Source organism: Rhipicephalus microplus, chromosome X (assembly GCF_043290135.1).
Source record: "Rhipicephalus microplus isolate Deutch F79 chromosome X, USDA_Rmic, whole genome shotgun sequence".
Classification (NCBI taxonomy): Eukaryota; Metazoa; Arthropoda; class Arachnida; order Ixodida; family Ixodidae; genus Rhipicephalus; species Rhipicephalus microplus.
Window position 1 is genome coordinate 187903982 of NC_134710.1, and position 25659 is coordinate 187929640.

General features: G+C 43.6%; 1 protein-coding gene across 1 annotated transcript; it reads left to right on the top strand.

Moving 5' to 3' along the window:
* The first annotated feature begins 1742 nt into the window (after positions 1-1742).
* Positions 1743-25041, top strand: ND-13A (NADH dehydrogenase (ubiquinone) 13 kDa A subunit). Its single transcript, XM_037428765.2, has 4 exons — positions 1743-1925; positions 2018-2071; positions 12605-12727; positions 24701-25041. The coding sequence occupies exons 1-4, from the start codon at positions 1794-1796 to the stop codon at positions 24773-24775; spliced, it is 384 nt and encodes a 127-aa protein (XP_037284662.2). The 5' UTR covers positions 1743-1793; the 3' UTR covers positions 24776-25041.
* Positions 25042-25659: the final 618 nt, after the last annotated feature.

A 25659-nucleotide genomic window follows, 5' to 3' on the forward strand; every position in this document is an offset into this window, starting at 1 on the left:
TGGAGTTCCGAGCTGCCTTCTATGTCCGGGCATTCACAATAATTCAATAAAATTGCAGAATAAGCTGGATGAGCTGCTAGATGTGGGGTGGCTCAATGAGGTTCTTGAAATTATTGTTGCTTGTGAAGACCTCCCCGACTACACTGATCTGATTGGACGCAAAAGTGACTCCCGGATCACTTATTACGTCAGTGGCTAGGTGACCCGGAAGATGGTGAAAAAGACGAAGTGCCACGAATGTAGCAGGTTGCTGCTTCACTCAGAATTCCAGCTTGCTTCCGGCAGAATCATGCTTTTTGTACCAGTCCGAGTCCTTAGCAGACCTGGTGAAAGCTATGGAAGACGCACTCACCTATCGCTACAGTTTCAACAAGTTGAAAAGTGACAGCTAGGATAACAGACCTCTTGCCTGTCTGTGAAGAGGTTAAATATGGTTGGCTGTGAACATCACAAACTGGAAGTGACAAATCAGATAATTAGATTCTTTACACTGACCAGAATGCATTTTCTCTCGCTGGAGAAAATGCGTCCAATCAAAAAAAAAAAGAGAGAGAGAGAGAAAAATGAAGTTCTTGAAGTTGAGACGTCTGACTTACCTGTCACAGTATTAACTCAGCGAACAAGGTTTTATTTTATGTTATTGTGCATTACTCACACTTTGTTGTTTCTTGGGATTTGACTATTGTCCTGTTCACATTGTTATAAATCCCCCATTAACAACTGTGATATCACGAGTCTGGCTGTGTTCACATATGCAGAAATCGTTTTTTGTGTGTGTGAACTGGTTTGTGACTGTATCTATGTTTGCCAATGAAATCTCAATGACATGTGTGTATGTATGTCCATTGTATCATCGTATATTTACTGTTCTCTTTAGTATTCTTATTCACTTGCTTTAGCTGAGTTTTATATAACTTGCAGTTTTCTTCACCCTAATGCATACGTTGTGTTTATTTTCATGTTGCTTTTCGCTTTCGAGAAAATAAATCTCTTGCTGGTAAAATTAGACCTTGATTGCGCGAGTCATAAAAATAATGGTTGCCGATACCTTTACGTGCATTAAGACTTCACGCAGAACACTGGGGCATCAAATTTGAAAACTGCACGGACTTTGTTTTAGTGTCAAGCTCACGGCAAGTCACTTGATTCTCTATATTCTAAGCTTCGTAGCTGATATACTACGAAGTGAATTGAAAACACTCTTTTCAGTGCCAATACACGCTTTGCAGCGCGCCGCCGGAATTGTGACAGGTAGACTTTGTTACAATCCGCAGGGTAGCGTGAAATATTTGCAACAAAAAACGACTGATACGTGCGAGGAGGGGCATCTCGAAAACGACTGCAGCGCCGCTGCATCCGGATGAATTCTCGCGCGCTCTCCGGCGCGCCGACACTGACACCTCTCCCTCTAGCCACCATACTTTCGCTCTCACCGCTAGTTCCTGAATATCAATTTTTGTCTTTGCTTTTTTTAAATCTAGGTGAATACGAGCTCTTAGCATTCTATGGCCACTGCATCAGATTTTGCCAACTACTTCTACATTCTGTACAATGCCTGGGTGTGTGCACAGAATGAAGTCTTTTTTTTTATTTTCAGCCAACCAAACAACAACAACAAAAACCTGTCTAATGATGACGCTAGTACTAGCAGCGCCATCTCGCCACGCGGTATTGCAGTTCAGTACGCCGCCGCTATAAACGACAGTCCAAAGGTACAGTTTCCGTTCTCTAATGCTGTAAGTGTGTTTTGTGGTGCTGCTGTTCGGCCAATTTGTCGCAGACACATAGAGGTCATGTATTCATGCGTGCGAAATCCGACGAAATTTGCTCAAATTTCGCAGCGCCTGGCACTTCAGTGTCGTCCAAGCTCTAATGTGGTGAAAGATGTGGAACCTCCCAAAGATCCTGTAACACACACCGGGCAGGTAAGCCATTTTCTCTGCATACCCATTCCATTTATATAGCTTGCAGCCTCAGTCGTGCTTTATTTTTTTCACTGTCGTACTTTATTTTTCAGCACTGGGCCAAGGATGATTATCGACTAGTCCGCTTTATGGAAACCCCTAAACAGGTGAGATATGTCTGCAGTTTTAGTTGCAAGCTCTTTCGCTTCTGGTGGTGCTTGCTTGAGCTACTTGCTTCTGATGGTGCTCGCTTGAGGTATCAAAATTGTTAAACCTTTGCAGCTATTAACTACTTAATTGTGTGACAGGAGACCGTTGGATGTCTGGCATACATTCTAGTGGAACAACCTTAATTTTCATTAAGAGTCGCAGTATTGGCGTTTTTAGCTGGCAAACAGAACTAATTCTATCATCGGTGGTGTTTGGGGAAAAAAGTGAGGGAGGGGGACAAAATGCATGTGTTCATTTTGGATCAGCTGATAAAGGTTGTGTAGACTTATTAATAGGCTTTCATTATTGCCCACAAGCATGCGGACGAATGAATGTTTAACATTACAGACGGAAACTTGATGTCATAAATGGAGACCGAGGCATCAGTTACGGAGCAAAGCAGGTGAATGTGCAGCCCTCCCTGATGTTGTTCATTAGCTGGCTGAATTTTTAGGATGCTTAAGTATTGACTATATTTTTTTTCTAGATTTGTTGCAGACACTTTTTAGATATGTGTGTACAGTTACCATCTATAATTCCCAACACCCCCCAGTCAAGGCCAGCTAATGGGTCCCCTCCGGCACCCTAAGGCCTGTAAAGTGTATACCTTTGAAAGGAGCTATATGTTATCGCGAAATTCCAACTATGAATGGAAACTAATTCACTCACTTGCAGACTGTATGCCTAATGGAATGCTTTCTATAAGTACCACCCGAATGTAATTACCTTTGGGTTGTATTTGTAGACACTTTTTTTTTTCTTCTTATCTGTTGCACATGATGGATGATCATTGCTGTTGCTGGGATGTGGCTTTCCGTGGTTAATGAGAATCTCTAAAATCTTGACGTACCATGTGTATGTACTTCACATGGTTGTAGCATTTCCTTGATATTTTGACACAGAACTCACCCTCGTGCTATGAAAGTCCTTCATATACTTTCAGCCAATGCCAATGGTAGCCAGGAGGCATTTGGCTAGTAGCGGCTGGATTAGCAACATATTGGCGTTGTGTTCTTGCCATGGATGCATGCTCTATTTCTGCTTCTAATTGTTTAGAATCTCAGATGGTCATCAGTATACAGAAGGATGCTGAAGAATTGTTCAGTGCTGCAATGTCTCTACCACTAAATCCCCTGGAATTTCGTAAAGTAGCAACACTCTCCACCTTCTGTGCTCTCGTTTATCTTCGGTCTCCTCTGCTTCGCACTCTCTTTTCAAACGTGGCGCTACCTGCTTTGCTCCTGCGTAGCAGGTGCCCTTTCGCGACGAGAGCGCTTGCTCAGAAGGCAGCGTGCTGAGAGCGTTCACGCTAACCAACTAAGTCACCCTAAAATTAACTTAAGAAGTGTAACATTAGCCCATGACATCTCTGTTTATTGCTGCGCACAACACGTATTTGGGAGCACGCCTTGATCGAGTCACTCGGCGTCGCAGTGACCAGATGTTAACTTTGTGCGCATCACCCCTTAGTATGAATGTTCTTAAATATAAAAATTTGATCGTTGGTGAGAACCCCCGTTTTGTCTTGGCCCAATCTTTAGCTCCTCTACGAGTAAGTTATACACTCTAAATACCATTGCTCAGACGTTCATGTGCGGCTGCTGTGGCTTACCTTTTTATTAGCTAGCACGATAGCGCCCGAAGGGACAGTGCTACTGTCTTTCCTTATTCAGTGCATGGGTGGTGCAAGCTTTGCCGTATATAGAGTGTACAATATGTGCAGAGAGCATTCACAGTGACTGTCATGCAGTGGAAGCAACAACTCGTGTTGACGCTGCCAACGCTGAACGGCGATGTCACCGACGGCCAATTTTAGCGTTTTGTGAAGCATCTAAGGCCTTAATAATGTGTTAGAAGGCGCACACTGTTCACAGTTGATACATTCGAACAGCTGTGGTTGTTTCATGAAGTGTTACTAATCGTATTTAGGAAGTGCATCATGGAGACTTATTTCACATATGAACTAGCGTGCCACCATACGTGATTACTTCGAGAGAGCTCTACTCCCAGATATAAACCTTCACACAAAATAGCAAATAAACTATCATGCGAAATGACACGTATGTGTGAGGTTTCCGAACGATGGACACACCCAATGGCTCGAAGGCATGCATGCTTTGCATATCTGCCCTCGTAACACGGGTCCCCCAGCTGATCAGTCAATGTAAAAGAGCTACGGAGAGCAATTTGCTCTGAAATACACGAGCATGCAAACAAAAGCCAACGGGGAGTACCAATCTTAATGTGAGTTGCTGCACTCCAGTCTTGTTTATTCAAAACAGCAGCACGGAATAAAGTTTTGCAGGATCTCTGCTACAGCCGCCAAAATTCTAAGACAAGGACCAGTACCTGTAGAGCTAATCTCACTAGTATGGTCCCCGGCCCATCAAGGTCTGAAGGGGAATGAGAAGGCGCACGCGATCGCCCGAGGGCTCACTTTCCAGTCGATCGACGCTGACCCGCCGCCTTCGCGCGAGCAGCCCCTCTCCACAAGAGACGAACTACGAACGTTTCAGGAAATCACCGCACACTATAAACTCCACAGTAAGATTTCTCCAGAGGCAGCTAAACAGCTGAGCAAAAAATTGCCCGCAGCTTCCCTTGGGGGAACACTGAGGAGGATGCGGAGCATATAATTGGTTAACGGGGTGTTAAAGTGCGACTTACTTGGGTCGATGGCTAAATTGGTTAACGTGGTTGTGAAATGGGGTGTTAAATTGCGACTTACTTGGGTCGATGGCTAAATTGGTTAACGTGGTTGTAGGAGGGGGTGTTAAATGAGTGAACACGTACACACGTATGCGAAAGGGCGGCGCTGGTCGAAAGGACGTCGATCATTGTGTTTGTGGATTCGTTGGCATTCATTTCACCGCGACCTTGGACGTCGACGCGCCGTACAAACCAACCGACGAGCGGCAACTGAGCGAGCGAGCGCCGACCTTGAGTATATATACAGCTCGACGGCGCATGCACTGTCAGCTGTTGAATGTTCTCGAAGCGCGACGCCACATGCGCGTCCACTGGAGAATCAGGAGAATTGTAGATGTTGAACGCGGTGTGTAGAGGAGGAAGGGTGCACAGATGGTGGAGGAGTGAAGCGCGCGCGGTGTGTAGAGGAGGAAGGGATGCACAGATGGTGGAAGAGTGGGCGACGGCGCATGCGCGCGCGTCAGCTGTCGAATGTTCGAGAAGCGGTGCGGACGGCGCACTACAAGGCGCGAGTATAAGATGCTCCGCATCTAAAAGGAGGAAATTATGTGGTGAAAATAGCAAGCTGGGGTGTTTTCAAACCCTCACCTGTACAGTAAATGGCACCCGGAAGTGTTCAACTCCAGATGTGCGCACTGCAACAGCACTGCGGGTTTAGTGCACATGGTATGGACCTGCCCATCCTACAATGATCCAAGTAGAAACGTAGAATCCTGGGAGGCCTTATTACACAGCCGTGACGCCGAAGAACAGCGTCAAGTCATCGGTCTCGCCCTGACCGCCGCCGAGTTGCAACGGATTCCGGCCGATGGCTAGGGGGGTGATTGGGGGCACAGGCCGAAGCCTCCTCCCCCGTCATTCTAGACGGGTGCAATAAACGTTATTTCTCTCTCTCTCTTGCAATCACAGAAGTTTTACAGACTAGGGTCCTATCGTCCAAAGACTGTACGGGGACCCACGGTAAAAAAAGCATGTAAAGTCCAAGGGAAAATGGCAAAACAATGTAATCTATTAACAGAGCATTGTTATAAAACAGTTAGAGTAATCAGCAGTAATAAACACATCTACAATAATACAATGGCTGGATCACAATTAAAAAAGAACAACATATAATAATTTATGGTGATAGAAGATCTAATTTCAAAGTTTTTTTAACGTATACAGGTTAGCTAAAGACTTCACATTTGGTGGGATAGAGTTCCATAATGAAATGGCTATGAATGACAATGACTTTATATTATAGTTAGTACAAACTTGGGGTTGCACTAATTAAATTTTGGTCTAATGTAAAGTGAGTACAGTTAGTTTTTATTAGTAAGTCACAGTTGATGATGTTGGAGTGGCTGATAGTTGATTATATTAAAAAACAAATAAGTAGAATGAAATTCAAATAACTTGCTAATACACAGAATATTATATTGTCTAAGCAATGGAACAGCGTCCGAATGATGAGGGCTGAAAGTGATAATGTGGATTGCTTGGTTCTGTATGTCTTGCACAGATGAGATGTGTGAGTGATACAGAGGTGAAACAGCCGTGCCAATCGCTCCCAATTGATACAGTTTCCCATTGTTGTACCGAGCTGCGCCAAAACCACAAAATTTGATGAAATGGTGCCGTGCCTTGCCAAAATACCCGACCAGCTTCAAAATTTTCTCAATTGTGCTAATGTCAATGACAAATGGACACCACATTATCCACATGCACCTTGCGTCACCAATCAAACAAAGCGCGTAGACCGTAACCCTAAACCACAATGTAACATATATACTTGTTAGGCGAGGACACTCGCGAGACGTAATCGACCAAATGAAAAAACAATGCTGCGTGCCCATCGATCTGCTGACCACAGCGGACACCTGTCGGCTGGATGACGGAACTTTAAGCCAAAGAAAAATGCGTGGCCGTAGCCATCAACGCTTCGCAGGAAATGTGAATTTCCGAGTCAGCAAACGCAGTCACGGCATGTTAAGAAAGTATGCCGTGTTTTCCACACGCAAACAAGGTCGACGTGCTGCTAACGCCATCATTGCCAGCCACCACGTTGGTTGCCACAGCTACGACACATTGATCATTTTTCTGGCTTCAAGTTGCGTCGACCCGGTGCTGTCGCTGGGCCAACGGGTGCGCACTGTTGTTACTTTATCTGGTTGAACACACCTTGCAAGTGAGCTAAGTTGTGCCCTAAACTTAACCCCCACCGTGAAAGGCAAAAAAAAAAAGTGGGGGTGGATGTAGTGGTTTGGAAATTGCTTGGCCTTGTTCCAACGTGCACAGATGGATGCCTAATCCACCATTGCTGCAGTACACCGGTGTCCCGCGGAAAAGTGTAATATGATTTGGGAGGGGCTGTTAGCGCTAGTCACTGGACAGCAAATTTTGTTCACTTACTCATGCGTAGTATGGACTATATAATTTTTAGTGCTAGTATGATCGCTGATGTCTAAAAAATTTAGTGGCAAAAAAGTTATTTGAAGCAGCTAATGACATTTCTGCTGCCCTAAAAAAAAAAAAAAAAAACTTGTGCGCCAGTTTTTTCTTCCACTGCCCCTGCTTTTCGGTTTTACGAATCTCGTGAATTCCAAGGCCACCAGCTTGGCAGAGATAAATTTAAATTCGCAGAGTCTAAGAATTTTACAGATGGTGCATCGAATGTTAATGTGGACTTCATTGTTTTTCTCTGTGGGGTAATTCAGAATACTACTTTTTATTGAAATAGGAGTGCTCAGATTTTCAGATTTTTTTTTTTCAGATTTTTTATTGGTACGAATACAAGAATGTGACATGTGTTTTTAGTATAGAAATGGAGGTCCCAAAGTCAAAGACTGTATCGGGACCTCCTCATGTTCACTCTGTAGGTGGGTTGAATGTTTTGTATATATATTTTTATTATAATGCTCTAAATTCGGTCTTTCATGATAAAAAATGTGTTTTTTTTCCTCATAAGCTGCTCTGAATTTGGATTTAGTGCTCCGAAAGTAACATTTTGCTGCTACAAAAATTGCTCAAAATTCTATCCTGGCTGTTACACCCCTGGCGATAGGTGTTCGTCCAGGTAGTTATGACATAGTTAAAACAACTCTGGATAAATGGGAAGATGAGTAATAATAATGCATTAGAGGAGAAACATGGCCTAGTTTTAATCAGTGTACACAAAGCAAAAGCAGCCTTTTATTTATGTTTTAACAAGTGTAGACCAAAATTAAGAGTTGTGTCTGAACGTACACCAAGAAAGGAAACAGTATCACAAGTATAGATAGTATTAGGACCCATAGTTACAGCAGCAGAAGTTAAGAAATGTTTTTGAGAAGACCTGAAAACCATGAACGGAGTTTTAGAGGTGTTTATAGACAGAGTTTAGTTTTGATATTAAAGATGGAACTGTTTTGGCCTTACATGATACTGTGGTGTCATTAGTGTGCAAGACACAATGTGCAGAGCATATGACATCAGAAAGATCAGTCATATAAATAATAAATTAAAGGGGACTAAGATTGAACTCCTGTGTAACACATTGATTAGTAATCGTATTAGAGTAAGAGCCACCTGTGAAGACCACATTTTTTCAGTTAATAGGTAACTTTTCAGAAACTTTAAAGGTGGTTCAGTAATACTATAAGAATCAACTCATTGAAAGGGGTGGAGCTCTATAACAGCTCTACTGTAAAATCAGCCTTTCTCTTCGCTTTCTGTCTCTCTCTCTTTTTGATTCTTTCTCTTTGTCTTTTTTACCTTTCTGTCTGTTTCTTTCTGTACTATTCTTGACTCCCCTCTGTTTCTCCCTTGTATCTCCTCACCCTCGATTCCCTTTTGCACCCCCTTGGTATACTATGCTATACTATACAGTGCTCTGCTGTGCTAGCGTGCCTGGATAGTGGAGTGGTTACAACGCTTCCCTCTGGATTTTTGTTCGTATCTTGCCTCGCCAAGAATTACTCACTCTCTTTCTCTCTGTGCTCATTCTCTTGCCCATCAGAGCAATAACTCTGATGAGGGATGCAATGTATTATTCCATACTGGACAAATTGGCAGACATGTTCTGGGAGCGAAGCAGAAGAGGAAGAAGTGAACGAAGATGAAAAAGAGGATTAAGAAAGCACAGGCTCATGATGATAATTCCCTTCTACAGCACAGGGTAGACATCGAGCATAACAGTTCTGCTGTAAAATAAGTCTTGTGGATCTCCACTCACTCATAAAACCTTGGCCGTGAGGAAGCAGTGGCCCAAGGGTTAACACACCGGGTCGCGCTTTTCTTTTGTAAAGACTACAAAAGAATATACACTATTCAAAACAGCAATCTTTCAAAAGAAACCTCATTGTTCTGCAGTCTTCACAGGTGGTGAAATTTACCAAATTAGTAAAAATTTCGATAAAAATTTTATAGCAAACTGTCATCTTCTCTAGGAACACAAGGGCTTTCCCCAACCAGAGATCTTCTGTCAGCCCTCTCAGAAATGACATGAGAGATCTTAATACTGTCTCCTGAAGAAAAACTGCAGAAAGCAGTCGATGCTTGAGCAAAAGAGGTTAGTGGATCAAAGCGGCCATCTGCAAAATGCGGGAAATTTCATTTTAATAAAGTGTCTTCATCTCACCAACATTAATAGACCTGTTCGTAAGAAAATTTTCTTCGGATTGCATTTTTTCAGGCACTATATCTACTGTGATTTGTGACCACTTTCTTGTATATTTTATTGTGCCACAATACCATTATCAACCCAGACAGTCCGGCTTCTGGTATATTTTATCGGCCGGTGAATTTAAAATCTCTTTCGAACTTTCAGGTTGAAATTGAGCGAACAAAGTGAGACAAGTTGGTTTTCTTTGTCCTCGGCTTATTTAGCTTATGACTATTTCATGCAAACGTTCATTTCAGTTTACAATACATGTTTTCCTCTTAGGGCTTTGAAAAAGCCAAAGCGTGGATGACTACTGGGATACTAAAAATGAAGAAAAAAAGACAAATTATTTCACTTATTTCTAGAGACCTGAAATTCATATGATTTCAAGGCATTTAAAAAATACAGAAATTCAGTTACTAAAGTACAATGCAAGCAAAACGAAATTATTATTATTCTATGTTTGGGAGGATGTCTGCGACAGCAAGCACATGTGTAAAAAGTTAAACTACATCATATATAGGAAGAGCTACAAATTATTTAGAACTAGTAATTGACAATAAGGTTAGTAAAGGCAAAGAGTTAGCGGATAAATTTAATGAGTACTTCACATCTTTAACTGAAAGTTCATATCAAACAAGTGCCTTTGAGTAGTTACCAGCACCGCTCAAGAAATTGATATTTTTTGTCCAATGGGTGAAGATGAGGTAATAAGAGTGTTTAAAAAATTTTAAGATATCTAAGAGTGAGTATTTAAATAGCCTAAAAATGGAAGTGATAAAACATGTTATTGATTGTCTATGTCTGATGCACATTTACAACATTTCCTTAAAAAGTGGCATTTTTCCACAGAATATGAAGGATGCTAAGGTGACGGTGATCCATAAAAAAAATGAAGGTAAAAACACTAATTACAGGCCAATTTCAATTCTCCCGCTTTTTTCCAAAAAACCTGAAAAAATTATTCATACTGGACTATTGAAATTTTTTGGCAAACATTCCGCAATACTCGATCACAATATGGTTTTAGATCGGGCTTCTCAACCGAAAGAGCTCTATTGTTTCAAAAGGAATTGATTCTCAAAAATATTGAGGCCAAAAAGTTCACACTGAGGATATTTTTAGATATGTCGAAAGCATTCGACAAAATAAACCACAAAACATTATTATGAAAACTGCAGTGTTATGGAATTTGTGGTATAGCCCTAAATCTGATCAAAAGCTATCTAACAGACACACCAGTGTGTATCTATAAGCAGGGAAGTTTCTTCTAGGCAAACTGTTAAAGATGGTTTTCCTCGAGGCAGCATATTGGGTCCGCTTTTGTTCATCATATTTAAAACGATATTGCGCATGTTGACCTTTCAGTCCAATATATTATTTATGCAGACGTCACAAGCTTAGTTTTTTCCAGGTATGAATGTTAGTCATCTCGTAAATACAGATAACTCAACATTACAAAAGATTACAGTAAACATTACAAAACATTACATTACAGTCAACATTACAAAAGCTGGACCCTTAAAATTTTCTTACTTATAAATTGTTCTAAAACAAAAGCTGTTTTTTTTTCGCTCCAAATCCCCTTCTTAATGAAGTCACTGAATCTTGCAATCTCATGTTAAATAGCAGCATAATCGAATTCTCTTCTACCGCAAAATCTTTGGGCGTTGTTTTCCATGAGCACATGAAATGGGATTATCATGCAGAATTTTTATACAGCAAGCTTTGCAAAGTCTTAGGTGTTTTTTGACAAAATGTCAGGGTCTATTGCCAGTTCCTCAGAAAATTTTGATATTTAATGCACTCTTTACATCACATCTGAGTTATTAGAACTTAATTTGGGGTAATGGAACAAAGCAATCTATTGGTAATCTTATTGTCTTACAGAAAAAAGCACTACGTTCTGTTGCTAACCTCCCTTTTAATGCCAGTACTTCACAAATTTTCGTTAAACACAAACTAATCAAATTAAACCTGCTCTACATATATTCCTTAGTAATCTCTTTTAGATCTGATACCATAAAAGGTCGCGGTTATATACATAGTTTAGCTATTTTACAATTAAATCCTTCGAGGCGGCTAAACCGACACTCTGAACATTGGCATGTGCCGAGACCATGCACAAATTATGGCTGGGAGACATTGCATTACTGCTTGCCGAATACACTAAATAAATTGAGAATTAATTGTGGAAATGTTTGTATGCTCTCTCATACCTCTTTTTAAATATGCTTTATTAGTTTATGTGTATAGTATTATTTTCTGTTTCTATGCTTCTTTCTTTCGATGTGTAGCATGTGCGTTGCTGGTTTGTATAAGTTTGTATAACTTCTTTGTTCTGATGCAAAGCATGTGCATTGCTGGTTTAAACTGTCTTGTGGTTTACTTTGCTTTCGCCCTTTTCTTGTCACTGTGAACATGGGGATGTGGGGCATTGTCAAGCTCTTTTTATACAGCTTTTTCCCCCTACCTGTCCTAGTCACTTACAGTGCAACTGTACGTGGTAAATAAACTCAACTCAACCTCTGAAACTGCCAAAGCAAGCTGTTGACAGCTGCTGAAGTCAAAGCCTGCTCTTTGCAATGCCATCTCTGGCAGCAACTGCCGTTTTTATCAATAACTGTGCGTGAGTTTCAAAACCAGTATAAAAGGATCAAAGCAACCTGGTTGTAATAACCATTCGTGCTGTACAGAAGTAGCCGGTTCATTTTAATTAGTAGTTATGCAGATGCATGTAAGCATATTAGTAAGACGCCCTCACCGAGCAAGTTCTCAACAATGAATGACACGGAATAGCAAGTCGTCTAAACAGTTGTTCACACTCGCATATGTTTAAAAACAATGTCATTGTAATACCCTGGCCTAGCTGATTTAAAGGTTCCCATCATTTATTTCTGGTTTGGATTAAACTCCAAATAATCAAAATGAGTTCATGCATTTCAGCATTGGTTCTTCCATTTGGACTAAAGCCCAATTTGACTGCATAAGATGGAGGCAAGTCAAAATTTGGAAATACAAAAAGCACCTTGGTTGAAAGTCGAATAATAAGAGATCTGTGAGGAACTGCTTTGTCCTGCACTACTCGCGCAGCACTTTGACTATAGCAGTGGGATTTCCTATGACTAAACTTTTGTGTTTGTCTTTTTTTTTTTTTCAGATAAACCCAAATTTTGCCATCAAGTTGATTGCAGAAGTACCTCCCAAGGCAGTCAACGCCCGTACAACATGGTGTGATGGCGGCACTGGAGCCCTGGGTCATCCCAGGGTTTTCATAAATTTGGTAAGCGTTGCATCATTCTGGTTTGTTATTATCTTGTATATTCAATAGACAGTGCAGCAGAATTATTGTACTACAAGCTCTTGAGGTGCTCTTTGTTAAGAATTTCTGTGCTGCTGTGAAGGATCCCTAAATATGATCTTGCGCTTTATTTGCTGCTATACTTCGTGTGAGCTTATGGAGGTGAAAATGCTTGAGGATCGTGTGTTATGTAGGTTAGAGAATGCCGGGTTGTGGAAACTTGTGGAGCCTTTTGCTCCAAAGTCTTTCATAATCATATTGCAGTTTTGGGACATTAAACCCATGAGAATTATCATTACCATTATAACTGTGTGCCATATTTTTATATTTTGCTTTCAAGCTAGTTTTGCAACATGAGCCAGTTGTTTTGGCGACTGTGACATTTATTCAAATATGTACTACCAGAGCTGCATGATGCTATCGGCTTGACTCAGCTTCATTATGCTGTCTGGACTAGTTGGCCCAAGTAAAGCAATATGAGATACTTCAGTATAAGGGCATCACTCTTCACTCAAGTAAAGGTTATCTTGAAGACAGGGTCCTTGATATCAGGGGGGGGGGGGGGGGAGGCTGTGTTTCTCCATTTAAGGGATGGGGCTGCTCACTAGCGATATGCACACACAATTATAGCTCTCCTCTTTGTCTTACACACACACACACACACACACACATGTGCGTGAAAGCATGCATGTACATACAAAGTAGCTGCATAGAAACTGCACATGTGGGCTTGGTGGCCTTTCTTAAAAAAACAGAGACTATCTGAGGGTGCAAGTGCAGCCAATGCTGGAATATTGCTTTTGCATATTGAACACCAGCTCACAAGTATCTTATTCCAATGTGTAGAAATGTTGGCTCCTAAGTTCACTCCTGCACATCAAGACCCATTGCAGGATTTCTAGTGTACATATCAGCATGGAGTCACATGACCACCTAGCATAGGTTAAGGGGGGTTAAAAGCCCCCCATTCCGTGCGGCTTCATGGGGGACAGAGCCTGTTCCGGCACCAGCCTGGGATACTATTTAAGAGCTTGGCTTGGGTCCATTGACAACAGTCCATTGACAACAGACTGTTGGCGATTCTGTTTTGCAGCTATTTCACCACCGGGCGGCTTAAATATTTTGATTATGGGCCAGTAAAAAGTTTAAAGAATATGTTGTGTTGATGAACAAGGCACTAATATTAAAAACTATATTTCTAGTACTAGCTAACTACTCTAAGACTGTACCAAAAACACCACGCTTATGGCGAGAAGATACTTGGTAAGCAAGAAAATGTGCAAAAAGGAAACCGGATAGCGACGCCACCTTGTAATTTTGGCACCAATCGCCATGAAGTCATCGACTTTGGCAAGGTCTGCTAGGTCCTACGTAATTTCTAATCATAATAATAAATATTGGGCACGAGGCCCACCACTAGAGGCGCGAGCGCTGCAATCATTGTGACGTGCATAGTTGGATCACGTGATCTCGCCTCGCTCTTACAAAGGAAAGTTAGCGGTTGGATGCGTTGCTTTTACCGCGACTTCGCGGTGTTTTCATTCTTGAACAGCATTGTTTTGCTCTGGCTTCATGTGTGCAGACTTCTGCAGAATTCACAATCCGGAAAGTTGCAGTAAAAGTTACCGGCGGCATGTCACAGTGCACCACGTACGTGAGGGCACTGTCACGGCCACTGTCACCTCTCTCTTTCTCTTTACTTGAGGTTTTTATTTCAAGCCAATGGGGTTAAAATGAGCTCGGACCATGAATGATCACATGAAAGCAGAACGTTTCAGTTTTCTCACGGAAGCCTCGTTCACAACAAAAAATGAATGTGCAAACAGTCTGATTATGTATAAAATAAGACGTAGGTGTGTCTACATGTGCGGAAAGCTGCCGTCATTACATTCAAGAATGTGCGCCGTTGTCGGAATTATCAGAGAGTCAAGATATAGCACGAAAGTCCAGTTCTTTCCCCTTTAGTTTCGGTAATTTTACCCCATTCCGGTCGATTTCCTGGCCAGTTGCTTCTGCGTTTTGGGCCAGTGCGTTCAAGGAAACCATCTTTCTTACATCGTACATGTGCCGCTGCATTTATAAAGCTTACTTCTCTCGCCAAGGTAACCTAACTACAATCTGTGCCACTCCCACCCTCCTCCCCGGCTGTCCGTCCCTATCTGTGTGCCCGATCACATGAGTTTCCATCCGCCAGTAGCATAGCCAAGGGGTGACACGCCAAGCTCGTTCCCCCCCCCCCCATTTTGCCCATTGCATATAGCGCACAAAATAATGGTCTACCACATCTGCCAGCTCGGTCCCAATTCTAATTAAGCTGGCACCCCCCTAAAAAAAAAAAAACGATTCTGCCAACGTTTCTGCTATCTTCAACCTCAGCTCACAGGGTTCCTCGCTTATAGATTACGCCTGAACGGGCCCATAGACACCGTTGCCTCCTCTGAATGTTGTTTTGATTTACAGTCGAAAACGTGGTCAGCTTCGAGAACTGATTCATTTTCTAAGAGCTGAGGCGAAATATCACACAGTCCATGAATTAAGCCGTTAAAAAAAAAAAACAGGACACTGGCAATTTCACTGAAACATGAAATTGTCATTTAGATTAGGGTGCGCAAGATCTCACAGCATGCTCATTCAAGGGTGCAAAATGATATGGCTGGCTGATCGCATTTTTTTTTAATCAGAATTTACCCTTTGGTAGAAGCTTTGTAACTGAACCAGTTATACATAATTCATTTTCACCCATGTGTGGATCGATGGCGATCGAGTGTACGTGTGACTGCCGTAGAAATTTAGCGCAATAAATATTAGCATCATGCCACAGAGAAAAGAGACAACTCTGAATGAGGCACGTGCGTGCGTGGTTCTAATGTTTGCCCACAATCATAACAGATAAGTTGTGGCTGTAAGAATGCTGTGCTGTTTCTCACAAAGCGAGGAATTCGCTTGCGCTGTGCTTCGTAGGGCTATGTACGCTAAACAAAAATTTTCCCATGCTTGTCATGTCAACCTTGGTCCATCTGTGAGGGCAAACCTACAATGAATGAAGTAAAGTGGTCGTGCGCATTTCTGGCAGCAAAGATAAGTTTCTTTATCGTTAATACTAATTTGATGTTTCATTTCGACACGGCATGCCTCGTTACCTTTTACAGAAGCAGCGCGCTCGCCCCCTGTGGTTTTTATTTCGGTGGCCATAGCAGACAACACCAGCAGTCAGACATTATGAGAAGCGCAACGCTTTTCCGGGGCAGTTGTTTAGTACTTCTTAAAGTCAGGGTAGAAGGTCCAGCAGTACTTTACTGATTTCTTTTAGCGAAGTACCACAACAATAATGATAAAAAAAGCAGACGCGATAGTGCCTGCGGGCTGCGCGCGGGAGGGCGGAGGAGCGATACCACTACGCATGTCGCAGGGACGCTTCAGCATGGTGGCACCACGGTATAGTCTCGCGCCCAATATTGTCCTCCTAGTGGACCCTCCGAGGACAATACAGCCATTTTCAATAAACTGAACCTATCAAGTTTTAGGAAATGTCTTGTAACCAATGCCACCAAAATACAAAAAAATGTGCTTTAAAATCCTTGATGTCAAAAGCGGCGATTTTGGCGCAAGATTTCAAAATAAAACATTCTCGGTCTTTTTATAATAACCCCATGATGGTGAAATTAACATAAGTGTTCTCAGAGGACAATTTAGCAATCTAAACCGATTTATTGTTTCACTTTAGTGTCCCTTGAAACCAGGACAAGTTAAAGGAAGAGAGAGTAAACATATTGTTACCACATGTGTAATTTAGGTATGTGCACCTGTGTAGCGGGGAACATGGTGGTAGCAGAAGAAGAGGACGTTCAGTTGGTGGAAGAGCTCGCTGCTTCGCGTTCACTGCGGTATACCGTCGAGTCGACCGTTACGCCTGCTTCGAATAAACCCCTCGTAGACGTAACAGAGTGGTGGAGGTGCGGGGTACAACACGTCGACGTACCACGGAGCCACAGCTGTTCGGAGTTCGCCGAAGCCGTCGTCTTGCCGGTCTGCCGCCGACAACAGTCGTCATGGCCCAGAGCGAAGGTCAGGAATCAACCGCCTCCACTTCGTGCCAATCTACACTGGCTACACCTAGGCATCACTACATGGAACCCCGCCCATTCACGGGAATGGCAAGAGAAGATGTGGATGCGTGGCTAACGCACTACAAAAGGGTGAGCCATTACAACCGCTGGAACTCTATCGATGAGTTGGAAATCGTCGCGCTGTTTCTCACGGACACTGCCCTTATGTGGTATGAAAACCACGAAGAGTCCTTGACAACATGGGCTCTTTTTGCTCAAGAACTCAAGAAGTGTTTTGGTGACTCCGACTCAAAAAAGAAAAGCGCGGAGCGGACTCTTGCTGGAAGAGCCCAGACTCCTGGAAAAACCTGCACTGCTTATATAGAGGACGTCCTTAAGCTTTGCAAGATTATAAACCCGCAGATGTCTGAAGAAGACAGGGTCGGACACCTATTGAAAGGCATAGGGGAAGACGTTTAAAATTTTCTGATAGGCAGGGATGACCTCACCTCTGCCTCCGACGTCCAACATCACTGCCGCACGTTTGAAAAATTGAAGACTCGTCGCATCGCCCCGAAATTTGGTAGGCTGGCAAATGTGACAACGGTTGCCAGCGTCGACGTGAGTCCGCCCACCGACCTTGCGGCTACTATTCGGGCAATTGTGCGTGAAGAGCTGCAGCGACAAGGTGGTAGGGTTGACGAAACCATTCCTTGTCCACCTACCAATCCACCCTACTACACGGCGGCACCATCAGCTCCTTTGCCACCATCGGTATGTGTGGCAGACATCGGCGAAACTGGAAATCCGAGGCCACGTCGTGACTCATTCGCGGCCGACCAGCGATATGGCCAACGCCTTCGGCACAGCCCCGCCACACAGAGGTGGGCAGCCCCCCGCTCAGCAAGCTCGTCACTGACCCTTCACAGCTGAGCGGTCTCAGCATTGGTTCAGCGAGCGTTCTCTACCAGTCTGCTACAACTCTGCTACCTCTGCTGTCTGCTACCCGAGCACAGACATTCCCGGGAAGCGCGCCTTACGAGATCCCAGGACCGATACGAAACCAATCTCCGGCCTCTGACCGCAGTGTGACACCACCACCTGCCCCTCGCGCCAACCGATCACCGTCTCCTCGCCTCCTACGGAAAACTAGCCGGCGCGGCCGTTGGAGGTGAGGTCGCCGGACTGTCTTCGATTTCAACAGAAATACCTCCGTTAGCTTCCATGTTTAGAAATAAGGTTCGAGTGCTTATCGATGGTGTGCCGACGATGGCGTTGGTGGACACAGGTGCAAGCGTGTCAGTGATGAGTTTAGGTTTCACCCGCCTTCTTGGACGAAAGGTTATGTTTCGTTGGGACCGTCCTGATACGTTTCGTGGAGTGAGCGGAGAGGTGTTACAACCTGTTGGTGTCTGCACTGTGACTGTTAGTTTGGCATGCCAGAACTTTGTCGCAGAGTTTGCTGTCCTCCCTCATGCTACACATGACGTCATTCTGGGACTTGATTTCTTGAAGCTATGTGGTGCTACTGTTGATTGCCGTACAGGACAAATTACAGTAGATTCTGATATCCCAGTTTCGTTTATGGAAAACTCGCCCTCTCAAGGAAGTGCTCTTTGCGTGTCTGTGGACACAACTGTGCCGCCGTTGTCTGCAAAATGTGTCCCTGTTGCCTGTTCACCTGCAAGCGAGAAAACATTTGACGCAACTGTGGAGCCCGTGCATCTCAGTTGCATAAAGAAGACAGTTTTAATACCCTACTGTACATTATCGGTTGCGCAAGGGCATACTGGTTTATGGGCGATTAACTGCTCTAATGAAGCTACAGTGCTGCCGAAGGGTCTGAAACTTGCAGAGATTCGTGAACACCAAGTATTCTCGCTTGCCACCCTTGCAGAAAGCAATGATTCCCCGGATAAGACCCGTTGCGATAATCTGCACGCCAGGGACACCACCATTATGGCTATGATTGATAAGTCACTCAGCACCAAGGAACGTAATGAACTGGCGAGTATTCTGCGCAAACATGCCGGTATTTTTGATTTCGCTCAACATGATTCACCGTCATTCCCTGCTTCTCGTATAAAGCACCGAATCGACACGACATCTCACAGACCTCTCCGACAGAAACCATATCGTGTATCGCCTTCGGAACGCGCAGTGATCAATGAACAGGTTTGCGAGATGCTCAAGCAAAATGTAATTCAAGAATCATGTAGTCCGTGGGCCGCTCCAGTAATTCTAGTGAAGAAGAAGGATGGGACATGGCGATTTTGTGTTGACTACCGTCGTCTCAACGCCATCACTAAAAAAGACGTATACCCACTCCCGCGGATTGATGATGCTATCGACTGTCTATTATCGGCCTCTTACCTTTCGTCTGTGGATCTGAGGTCAGGCTACTGGCAGATTCCAATGCACGAGGAAGACAAGGAGAAAACGGCATTTGTTACAACAGATGGACTATTTGAATTCACTGTGATGCCGTTCAGACTCTGCAACGCGCCCGCAGCTTTTGAGCGATTTATGGACAACATTCTGCGTGGATTGAAGTGGGAAGTGTGTATGTGTTACTTGGACGACGTTGTAATTTTTGGGCGCACCTTTTGTGAGCACAACACACGCCTTGGCCTCGTACTGGACTGCCTAAGCAAAGCACGCTTGGTGCTCAACTCAAAGAAATGTCGTTTTGGAGAGCGCCAAACACTCGTCCTTGGACACTTAGTAAACAAAGAAGGCATACGACCGGATCCCGCCAAGACGGCCGCAGTGGAGGCATTTAAGCAGCCAAGCTCGGTGAAAGAGATGCGCAGCTTTTTGGGGCTTTGTTCATACTTTCGCCGATTCATTCCTGGCTTTGCCAATATCGCATACCCGCTCACGTGTCTGCTTCAGAAAGGTGCGCAGTTTGACTGGACCCCGGAATGCGTGTCTGCTTTTTCGGAGTTGAAGTTTCTTTTGACGTCCCATCCGATTCTTCGACACTTCAATCCTCTCGCTCCCACTGAGATTCACACAGACGCCAGCGGTATTGGTGTAGGTGCTGTCCTGGTTCAAAGCTTGGATAATCAAGAACACGTCGTAGCGTATGCAAGTCGCTCGCTCAGCAAGTCCGAGCGTAACTACACTGTCACAGAGCAAGAATGCCTTGCAGTAGTCTTCGCAGTGCAGCGAAGACTACTGCAAGGCATTCTACCTGTACGGACACCCCTTTACCGTCGTGACAGACCATCATTCTCTCTGCTGGTTGGTCAACCTGCATGACCCATCTGGTCGGCTGGCGCGCTGGGCACTTCGTCTACAAGAATATGACTTCACGGTTTCCTATAAAAGCGGCCGATGCCACGCTGATGCAGATTGTCTTTCGCGACTACCGCTTCCAACGATGGAATGTGACGCGGACACCTTCGATACCTACATTGCATCACTCGACCAACCATTTCCCGATAACAAGACCTTTAAGGATGAGCAACAAAGGGACAGCACCATACAACAGCTTCTTGCTACCAAACCAAAATCATCGCCTACGCGCTTCTGCATCCGAGACGGGCTAGTTTACAAAAAGAACTACACCAACACCGGCTCACGCTTTCTTCTGGTTGTTCCGAAGAGTCTTCGCGTTTATGTTTTGCAGGCTATGCATGATGACCCAACATCCGGCCATCTAGGCACAGCGAAAACTCTGTGCCGTCTTCAAGAAAGATTCTACTGGCCCAAAATGCGCCACACGACGGAACAATACGTGTCTAGCTGTAACGAGTGTCAACGTCATAAGCGCCCAAGAAGTGCTCCTTTAGGGCGATTACATCCGGTGCCGCCCCCTAGAACTCCATTCGAGCAAGTCGGGATTGACCTCCTTGGACCCTTTCCCCGGTCTTCTGATGGAAATCGCTGGATAGTCGTTTGCACCGACCATTTAACACGGTACTGCGGGACAGCTGCCATACCATCGGCAACTGCAGCCGATGTGTCTTCCTACATGCTACATTTTGTAATTCTTCGACATGGACCTCCCAAAATCGTAATCAGTGACCGTGGCCGACAATTCACAGCAGACCTGATGGAAGAGATGCTTCATGTCTGTGCTTCAAGGTTTCGGCACTCTATGCCATACCATCCCCAAACGAACGGTCTAACTGAACGAACGAACAGAACTCTCTCGAACATGCTGTCTATGTATGTTGCATCCGATCACAAGGACTGGGACAGTATTCTACCTTTTATCACATATGCATTCAACACCGCTCAGCATGAAACTACCGGCTACAGTCCTTTCTTTCTTCTATATGCTCGACCACCTCGTCATACCCTGAATACCATCTTCCCGTGTTTGGACCACCATGATTCCTGCATATCCGAGATCATCTGTCGGGCAGAAGAAGCTAGACGCCTTGCTTATTTGCGCACTCTTGCTTCGCAAGATCGCTTGAAGGCACATTTTGACCGCCGACGCCGACACGTGACGTACAATCGCGACGACCTAGTGTTGCTGTGGACACCAACTAGAAAACGCGGTTTGAGCGAGAAACTGCTAGCGCACTATGCGGGACCTTATCTTGTTGTAGACCGTATCAGTAATTTAGTTTACCGCATAGCGCGTCTTCATTCAAACGGCCGACAGTCTGCAAAAACTGAACTTGTCCATGTTGCACGTTTGAAGCGCTTTATTCCTCGAGAGACTGTTTGACTCGCCCAGTGGGCTTCGTCTGTGCGGAGGGAAGTGTTACCACATGTGTAATTTAGGTATGTGCACCTGTGTAGCGGGGAACATGGTGGTAGCAGAAGAAGAGGACGTTCGGTTGGTGGAAGAGCTCGCTGCTTCGCGTTCACTGCGGTATACCGTCGAGTCGACCGTTACGTCTGGTTCGAATAAACCCCTCGTAGACGTAACAATATATTAGCGATTCCTTAACCCTTAAAACAAAAGTGGGTAGAGCCCTTTATCCAGTGCCTTACTGGCTTTACTTGCTAAAAGAAGGCCCCACCGTGGTGGTCTAGTGGTTATGGCGCTCGACTGCTTACACGAAGATCGCTGTATCGAATCCCGGAGGCGGCTGCATTTTTGTTGGAGGCGAAAATGTTTGGGCTTGTGTGCTTAGATCTATGTGCATGTTGAAGAACATGAAGTGGTCAAAATTTTCCGAGCCCTCCTCTACGGTGTCTCTCATAATCATATGGTGGTTTTCGGGCGTTATATACCCCGGATATTATCATTATTTGCCAATAGAAGTTTTGGACCTTATTGTGACTTATTTTCAGAAATTAAAAATGTTTCTCATACAGGGTGAAATCCTTGAAAACCCTTGAGTTAGAAAAACTGGTTTTCAAAGCCCTTAAAAGTCCTGGAATTTTTTATCGTCCTTGAAAATTTTTGAATTTCCTGAGCAGTGCACTCCCAGATAGGCATTTCAACCTCCTTAATATAATAGATTGCCGTCGATCTGAGAAACTCCCCAGTTCATAAACAGTTATTTACCATGAGCGCACATGGTTGTGTTGGGCAAAAAAAAAATCAGTTTGTCTGTCGGTGTGGCGTAGCAATGAATGCTGTCTCTATCATTTATAAACTCAACCACTCTTGTAAGCATTCAGTACGTGTTGTGTTTTTAAGAACATACCAAAGGCTACTAGATGTTTTTTCATAATTGTGATGTCCATTTAAATAATAATGTCTATTTACATAAGTACAATAAAACTAGCCATATTTGAAGATTTTAGACGAAAAAATTCCAAGTTTGCATGGCGCTTTGAGACCTTAAAAAACCTGCAACAGGTCCTGGAAAGTCCTTGAATATCCTTGTATTTTCGCTTTGGAAACCTGTACGAACCCTGTCATATTATACAATACAAGCATCCCAGATGCTTTGTCATTCAATGAATGCTTTCGCAGACTTGCTTACCGATCAAAAGTAATTTTCTGTTTCTCCGCCATGGTGGTCTAGTGGCTAAGGTACTCAGCTGCTGAGCCGCAGGTCACGGGATCGAATCCCGGCTGTGGCGGGTGCATTTTCAATGGAGGTTAAAATGCTGTAGGACCGTGTGCTCATATTTGGGTGCACGTTAAAGAATCAAAGAATCCCAGGTGGTTGAAATTTTCAGAACCCTCCGCTATATTGTCTCTCATAATCATGTGATTTTGCGACGTTAAACTCCACATACCAATCAATTTCCTGGTTGTCTACAAATGGGTAACCTTCACATGCCTACCTGTAAAAGTTCCGAGAAAAGATGTTACGCATATTTTATGGATCTGTAAAGGGTTTAATTTCACTAGGCTTAATTTCACTAGGTATATTTAGGCTCTGGATCGCTCGTTTGGAATTCAGTCAAGGGCATCTTTACATGGCTTTCGCTTGACTTGACGCTTTACTTGATTAGAGTAGATGCGATGGAAGCAACAGTACCTTCAACCAGGAAGCAACAGTACCTTCAACCAGAAGTGGGGCACTACCCAACATCAGCATCCCTCTACTCGTTGAAGGCAATGCTTCTCCCACATTCAATATATAAGAATAATAAAGACGAAATAACAATTAGGCATTCCAAAATCATACCCAATAATGCAACATTCACGCTATACCTCAACCAATCTGCAATGCATTTACTCGAGTTCCTCCCGTGGGGAGATGCGGGTGGCTTTACTTTTTCGTCTCTTCAGTAGGGCATCGAATTGCAACCGTGCAAACACGGTACAGATCTACTGATGCCGGCCAAGTGTGGGGTCTTCTATGCGCGGAAATAAAAAAATTCTGATTTCTCGCGAGCAAACTGGGGGTGTGCCTATTATGTGAGTAAATATGGTAATTTATGGCAACATTGGCAGAATATTGATTTTTGTTAAAATGAAGTGAAACATGACTGAATTTAGTTTTGTCAGCAGCATTATTGATTGAATCGTTGGGTTTAACATCTGAAAACTACACTAAGGCAGTGTAATACACTAGTAGGTGTCTCAGGGTTACTTCTCGGCCATCTGGATTTCTTAAAATGCACCTAAGTCACGATGCCGTCGTGGTGGCTTTGTGGTTATGGTGCTTGGTTACAGACCCCAAAAAAAGGCTGGTTTGATCTCTGAAGTCGCATCCTTGCACAGCAGTTTGATTCCTTCAAAAGCGAATCGCTGTGGTCAGATTTCGATACAAGTGAAATGAGGGCACTCATTTACTTTGCGTTTTCAAAGCACATGAACGAACACCAGGCGATCGAAATTATCCGGAGCTGTCCACTACAATGTCTCTCGTAGCCTGAGTCGCTTTGGGTAGTTAAATCCCGTAAACCAACCAACCAGCCAAAGTACGTGAGCATGCTTAAATTTTATCCACTTCAAAATGTGTGTATGGGTTACCCATGTAATTTTAAGGCTGCATGTATTGAACAAAGACATAGCAAGTGCAATTAACAATGTAGGCTTGTGATTTTCTTCCACCACGAAAAATACAGTTGGGGCAACATAGCATTGATTGGCACTCTGTGTGCTGAAGTAGTGCCCAGTGCATCACAGAACTAGCACAAATAAAAAGCTTACAAGTTACAAATCTGTCTTCACAGTATTTAGAAATGCTTTACATCAAATTGTAGGTAATTGTATACGATGTGATGTAAAGATGCAAATCTGCAAGATGTGGCATGCTTGTTCATGTGTTCATTGAGTGCAGTTCATAACGGGGGCAGCACCATGGGGAGGTCAGGGAGGTTAAGGGAGCTGCCCCTGTAAGAGCAGCAAACTTATGAAAAAACAAGGTCACCTCCACCCCCTTTTGAACAAAACTCTGGCACCATCCTTGGTTCATAGTACCAAGTGTGCATACTCATTCTGATGCATGGCCATGATATAAGTACGTTTTTAAAAATTGTGTTGCTTTGTGTAAGTTTTTTGCTGTACCTTGAAACTTTTTGATTTCCTGTGCAGGATGCACCTGGCAACCACACCTGTGGCTACTGTGGTCTTCGATTCTACCAGGATCACTCAGCTGAAAACCACTAGGAATTGGAATTCTATTTCCTTGCTTTAAATTGAAATATTATCTTTTTAAATGAGAGTTTATTTGGTTTTTTTTTTTTTCAGCATACAAGGACTATGAGAAATCGTGGCTCGTCTAAGTGATTAATTTTTGGCCAGTTGACATGGACATGACACCATGTGAAATGTCTTGGCCAATTTGACATTTGTAGTACTCCCCACAGTTACAGGTATGAGTTGTAAAATGGAAATGTAAAATATATGTTAATAAAGAGTTCATTGTTCTGTCATATCAGCCTGTCTTGTTGAGTATTGTTCAATACACTTGGTATTTTCTTGTTATAACTGCGACATGATGGACATGGTGCAAGATGTAAAGGGTACACAGTTTCTCTACAATCTACATGATCCACGCGAGTACTAAAAGTGAGTATATATTATGTAAGCTTGTAGTTGACTGCATTAGGGCTAGTTGGTGTAGCAGTTGTTAGTCGTTCACGTTAAAGGCATAATATAGGCGTGCAGTAATATGACGAGGCAGTATTTTTTACTTTAGTTAACCACAGGGAACCATACAGCCAATATTAAATTAACGGCATTTTTTAGTAAACCAAAGCACTTCAAGCGTTTATATGCCGTCCTATGTCCGGGCACGGTCATGGTCGTTTCCTTGACTCGATGTATACCAAGAGTGGTACAGGAGGTTATGCATGTATGATGAATGTGGCCCACCAGCATGAATAGTGACATGCCTGCTGGAAAACATCAGGAAACACTTTCTCCAAGTTGCGTGTATTATATACCTACAGACCACAGCCCATGTTATATGGGTATGCACCACAGGATTCAGTCGGAATGAATTCAGTCGTAACACTTGGCTCAATCAAAGTGTGGCAGGCAGTTACTCG

Excerpts from the sequence above, each read along its gene's own strand:
- ND-13A (XM_037428765.2), top strand. The coding sequence starts at position 1,794 with ATGTATTCATGCGTGCGAAATCCGACGAAATTTGCTCAAATTTCGCAG. Across the intron at positions 1,926-2,017 it reads CTGTAACACACACCGGGCAG|CACTGGGCCAAGGATGATTA; the intron begins GTAAGCCATTTT and ends TTTATTTTTCAG. Across the intron at positions 12,728-24,700 it reads CCAGGGTTTTCATAAATTTG|GATGCACCTGGCAACCACAC; the intron begins GTAAGCGTTGCA and ends TTTCCTGTGCAG.